This window comes from Lathyrus oleraceus, chromosome 2 (genome assembly GCF_024323335.1).
Source record: "Lathyrus oleraceus cultivar Zhongwan6 chromosome 2, CAAS_Psat_ZW6_1.0, whole genome shotgun sequence".
Lineage (NCBI taxonomy): Eukaryota > Viridiplantae > Streptophyta > Magnoliopsida > Fabales > Fabaceae > Lathyrus > Lathyrus oleraceus.
This window is the reverse complement of record NC_066580.1, coordinates 434,639,592-434,646,093: the sequence shown is the minus strand read 5'-3', so window position 1 is coordinate 434,646,093 and position 6,502 is coordinate 434,639,592. Positions and strand designations below refer to the sequence as shown.

The following is a 6,502-nucleotide window of genomic DNA, read 5'->3' as shown; positions in this document are numbered from 1 at the left end:
ATAATTATAACTATCTGAAATTGTACAAAAGTGTGATTGCAATTTGACGCTTACGAAAATTATACTCATTGTGTGAAAATGGATATACTTTTAATCTTTATTTTTTCATTTCAAAGTATATGTACATATACATCTTTATGAGATCTAGTTCATGTGGACATCTAGAAAGGTCTATCCAATTTTGATAATTATTGATTTTTAATTTGACGAATTTGTTTACTAAAAAATTACAATAAAAAATAATTCTAATCGTAAGTATTAGGTATCTTAATAATATAATTGTTAAAAGGTAGTTTGGGGTTAGGGATCTTCGTATAATTAATTTAACTCTTTTTTTTTTAAATAGAGGTGAAGATTTATCTATGGTGCTTTTGGTTTTTGGTGCGATATCCTTGTTGTAGATATGAGTGCTTTAGTTGTCTCTTTTTTTTTAGAGATTTGAGATTTGGGTTTCTAAAACACTTTATTTTCGTGGGAATGAGTGTCTCTCATTGGCTCAAAAGAAATAGGGCTTTCATTTTAGTTTGTTGATGGTATCTAGATTCAAGGCTTTAAACCTCCTTCTGGTCGGGCACATGGGTTAGAGACACTCCTATTAAGATTATGTTTTCTAGGTTGTTTTTAATCTCTAATTTTCTCGAGGAGAGTGTGGTGACATAGATTAGTAGGAATTGGGATCCTTATTTGAGATTTTAGGGAGACGAAGTCTTTCTTTGTTCAAGAAGAACCCTGATGTTGCAAATTTTATTTTTCCTCTTCAAGGCCATAATTTTTCCTTGGATATAGATCGGTGGAATTGGAAGTTTGTTAGAGATAGGAGTTTATCGGTATCCTCTGCTTACCATACTCTGTTGGATATTAGTAACTCCTTCAACCTCTCTCTTATCCCGACTAGTTTGTGTCTTCCCCTCATTTGGGTACTTAGGCCCCTTCTAATTAAGGTGGTTGTTTTCTCTTGTCAACTTTTACTTGATAGGTTTTTATCTCGACAAAATCTATTTAAGATAGATGTGGTTGTTGATTTAACTTATCTCTTGCCATTTCTGCGGTGGTTTGGTGTAGTCAGCTTCCCATCTGTTCGTCACTTGTGATTTAATAAGTAGTGTTTGATATATGATCTTTAAGTGATTTGGGTGACATGTAGTTGTTCCTATGGATCTCATTCTCCTTTTTAAGAGTTTTCTCTCTTTAGATGGCATGGCGAAGACTATGGGATATTGCTATGATTTGACATGATGTGGGTTGAACCATTTGAAGGACTCAAATCTTTTTTTAGTTATTTAACAAATATAAAGAAGTAGAGAAAAACATATTTTTCACACACCTTCCTAGAATAGTTTAAGAACCATATCTTTTAGATCAACCAATACCAAATTAACATTTTTGATCTACTCATGGGAGTGCTTGTAGTTTGGGTTCTTTTCTTAGTGTTCAATGATTTTTTGATGGTGGTGTTATTGACTTAAGATCTAACTTAATTCCTTGTTTTGTGTGGGGTTTGTAGAGATGAGTTTATTTTGGTTATGTCTTTCTGCATGTGGTTTATTTTTTGTTCGCTACTTCTGTAGTTTTATGATCATTCATTTCTTTTCCTTTATAGTGTTTTCATTTGATTCATCTTCTACTATATGACTATATATAATTTGTATTTTGATGAAATATTTATCCTTTTTATATTATATAATATAATATTTATTTTAACTCACGCACATTCATTTTAACTTTCACACACACACATTAAAAAAATTGCATATGCAAAAAATATTTTATTTAGTATAAAATATTAATATTAAATTATGCAAACAAGTTGATGTGAATATTTAGAAAAAAATGTTCTTAATAATATACTTGTAAAAAAACATCATCTTAATAACATTAATAGGTTCCAAAAAATGATGGATTATGTATGTGTAGGTGTTTTATGATTTGAATGTTTTTCTTTTGTTACTAGTTGATGATGACATCCAACCAATGGAGAAAGAAGAGACTTCTAATATTGCACTTGAGTCTGCTGAAGAGAAGGTATATGAAGGACAAGATTTAGGATTTGACTTGAATCAGTTGCCTCCGAATGAAGAAGATGATGTGATGTGACAAATATGTTGCTTATTTCAATTTCTTATGTTTTTAAATTTCTTTGGATTTTTTTGTTTGAATTATAGATTTTGGATTTGAGTATTATAACTTTTTTTTAATGGAAAAATAATATATAGACACATAAAAAAGTTAAAAATGACTTCAATTTTTTCTAAGACAACTTTTCAATCTCATCAAATCATGCAACCATCAATTTCGTAAACCCTAGTAGTTCTTCATATCAAACCACATTTTCGTAGATTTTATATAATGAGTTAAAGTATCTTATACAGGGGCTTTAAAGTTCTCCACCCTTATGTATTTTTTGACAACAAATTCACATAAAAGCATTGTTAATGAAAGTTTTAATCAATTAAAAGGGGAGAATTTATTTTGGAGAAGTAATTGTAGAAAATATTGTCAAAATCGGCCTAACGGTAAGGCCACTAAGATAATCGCTTTAGACCTCAAAATATATATATATATATATATATATATATATATAATATATATATATATATATATATATATATATATATATATAATATATAATGGATAAGAAACCTTTAAAAGAAATATTCTCACAAGGTACAAAATTCTCTAATCCATCACCGACAATAGGACCCAATTCGCAGACAATAATATGAGAAATCTTAAGACCTAGAGATCAAACATCACTTTACGTTAGTGGAACACCCCTAGACTAATGGACAACTAAAGTCACAAACCGAGTATTGTAGAGAGACTTGAAGAGAAGACGATAATGATCTAAGGGAAACTAGGCCGAGGAGATCCAATATGTCATTTGGGCATATCAAACTATGCCCTGGTCGCCAACCGAAGAATCTCAATTCATGCTCACCTACGAGACTAGGGATGTTATTCTGGTCGAAGTTGGGAATTTACTTGGAGGATAGCTCACCCTTTTGTAAGAGGAAGACAATGCACGAGCCACTAGAGAAAAATTAGATATTATAGACAAAAACAAGGTGTTTCTCCTCCTTCACAAGCTTCTTTGTAAAGATAGCTACAACCACCAAATATAACAAAAAGGTCAAATCCCGACACATCCAACCTAGTGATCTCATGCTCCGAAGGGATGATGTCAGAATAAGGAATGATTGTGAAGGAAAATTCACTAGGGACCCTACCAAGTCTGGGCTAGTAAAGACAAGTGAGCTTACACTCCCGAAACTCTACTCGAAGAACTCATCCTAAGGATCTGGAACACCACTAAATTAAAGTGCCATTTGAGCTAAGTTGTTTCTTGTTTAAATAAATATTGAGTTGATATTATTTTACAAATGTAATTCCATTAAGAATAATAATGAAAATTTCCCCCTCAAATTGTATAAGTATCATTTCCAATGAAAGACATAACATAGGTAAAAAACACACTATTACAAATAGATTCCACCACTAAATGGAAAGGGAGACGATGCCATGTCAGGCAAACCCCCTATTAGTATTAGCTAGCCATTCTAGAGTGCGAGAGGTGAAACTCAAACTACAATCTCAAACTAGGTTTTCACTCGGGGGCAAGAAAGTGAATTAAGCTATAAGCCTAGCACAATCCTGAAAGATGTTAGAGAATAAGGTTAATTTCGAATCAACCATAATAATCCCGTGAAGGAAAGTAATTTATGTAAAAAGATGGATGACAAAATAAAATTCATTCATAAAGGTAAATGATAAAATAAAATCATTTACATAGATAAATGATGAAATAAAACCATTCACAATAATAAATGATGAAATAAAATCATTCTCACAGATAAGTGATGAAATAAAATCATTCACAAAGGCTGACTACATACAAAAATCATTCATAAAAGTTAAATGGTGTGAAAACCATTTACAAACTTATTAAATAGTCAAAATGATTCAATAGTGACATTTACAATGAGGCCAATGCCACATCAGGAAACAAAAGCAAGCCAAAATAAATGATCATGCAGTTGGGGCTTCACTAGAGGCCGGTAATTTTTCTTAAACAACTTCTTTCTTCAAGTCAAGCTTGTCTTGAGGTATATTCACTTTTAGAAATAATAACTCCACTTGGTTTAGATCATTGTCAAAGGAAACATGCATCATTAGGCTATCCACACATACATCATTATTGTGTTCCACATTTAACTCCTTTACCCAGTCTATCAGAGTTTTCACCTCCTCCCCATGGACCTCCTTCACACTCGACAAGACAATCTCTATATCCTCTACCGCCATGGTCATGATATTGAGAGAATATTGGGTTTCATTCATATGTTTCACAAAATTGTACAATAATGTCCCGTCCTTGCCCTAAATCTTCTCCTTCTCCCTCAGCGACTCTTTCAGTAGTTTGACCTTTGCACCAAGGAGATAAGGAGTGCCATGTTTATCTACCTCTCTTTAAGCAGAAACAAGTAGCTTTTTTCATTTAAACCAATTACTTATGAATATTGTCTTTATTTAGAAGGACAATGTCAAGATTCTTTTTAAAGGTGGTCTTTTACTCTATGAATTAATCAAGAGCCAAGACTCCTCCCGCTTATTAGGCAGCAATGTACAACCTAGCGGCAGTCCGATGAAAATGAAGAACATCTTGGCCATCGATTCTTTCGTGCTCGTTTTCATTCATTCGTGCAAACTAAGTATAATCACATAATATAATATGACATGCACTTCTTTAGTAGAGCAAGGACCACTGGTATGTGTTGGAATGAAAATTATTATTCTATTGACTCAGTGTTGTTGTTATCAGTTCTTGGAAATGAGAGGGGATGAAAGTAACAGTATTTTCACGTAAACAATCATGCAGAGAGAGAGACAATGAATGAATGAATCATTGTTCCATTCACATTTTAGTTGACTTATTACAATGCATATTTATAACACTTAGAAAAAATTAAACTAATGGTAACGCGTGAATTTACCATTGCCTAATTACAGTTAAATGAATTTTAACCGTCCACTAATAATAATTGTCAATAATACATAAGTTTTAATTACCTCACAATACTCTTACTTAACTCAAACTTGCAAGGCTTAGAATTACTATCTTGCTTCTCATATCTTCAAACTTGCTAGTCTTCAAGCCCTTTGTTAACATATTTGCTAACTGGTCTTCTGTAATGCAGTGTTCTATTGCAAGTTTCTCTTTGGCCACTTGATCTCTAAGGAAATGATACTTGATCTCTATATGCTTGCTCCTTCCATGAGCAATTGGATGTTTTGCTAAATCAATAGCTGACTTGTTATCCACTTTCAACCTCATGTTACTTTCACACTTCACTTTCAGTTCATGTAGTGGCATTTGTAACCACTGTGTCTGACTAGCACCAAAAGCTGTCGCAATATACTCAGCTTCACAGCTTGACAATGCTATTATGTTTTGCTTCTTCGAACACCATGATATTGGAGCCTTACCCATCATGAAAATGTAACCAGAAGTACTCTTCATGTCTTCTATATCTCCACTCCAATCAGCATCAGTGTATCTTATTAACTCAGTAGTTGCAGGTACCTATGTACTAGGAAATAGAATTTCCCAATCAATTGTGCCCTTGATATATCTTAGTATTCTCTTTGCAGCCACCATGTGAGTTCTCTTAGGCACTTCAATGTATCTACTTGCCACTCCAACACTATAGACTATGTATGGCCTTGAGTGACAGACATATCTAAGTGAGACAATCAATTGTCTAAACAATGTAGAATCAACACCTTCATCAGTGGCATTTTTCTACAATTTCACAGTAGTATCAACTGGTGTAGATACAGGCTTACACTCAAGCATTTTAAACCTCTTGAGTACATCGGTAATGTACTTCTTCTGATGCAAAAAAATTCCCTTTTCACATGACACAAATTCCATGCCAAGGAAATAAGACAATTTTCCTAGATCAATCATCTCATACTCGGTCATCATTTGTCTCTTGAGCTTCACTATTTCTTGTTCATTGCTCCCTGTTACTAACAGGTCATCTACATACATGCAAATGATTATCAAGTCATCATTTGTGTTCAATCTTACATACACACCATGTTCAGTTGAACACTTAGTAAAATTTAGCTTCTGCAGTGAGGTATCAATCTTCTTATTCCAAGCACGTGGTGCTTGCTTGAGTCCATACAAAGCCTTCTTCAACTTCATTACTTTGTTTTCCATACCTTTCTTCTCAAAGCCAAGCGCCTGCTTCACATAAACCTCCTCTTGTAATGGCCCGTTGAGAAATGCATATTTGACATCAAGTTGATTCAACCTCCATTTTCTCAAACTAGCCAATGTTACTATCAATCTCACAGTCTCAATCCTTGCAACTGGGGCATATATCTCATTAAATTCTAGTCCAGGTTCTTGCAAGAAGCCCTTTGCAACCAACCTAGATTTATATTTTGAAATCTCACCATTTGGCTTCATCTTAGTCTTGTAGACCCATTTCAC

The 6,502-nt window shown here is 33.3% G+C and overlaps 1 protein-coding gene across 1 annotated transcript in view; it reads left to right on the top strand.

The window, feature by feature from the left end:
* Positions 1-2,094, top strand: part of LOC127123571 (uncharacterized) — a 2,647-nt gene extending 553 nt beyond the window's left edge. The window contains exon 2 of the mRNA XM_051053780.1: positions 1,952-2,094. Within this exon, the coding sequence (XP_050909737.1) occupies positions 1,952-2,094 (143 nt within the window). The remainder of the gene's footprint in view (positions 1-1,951) is intronic.
* The last annotated feature ends 4,408 nt before the right edge of the window (positions 2,095-6,502 follow it).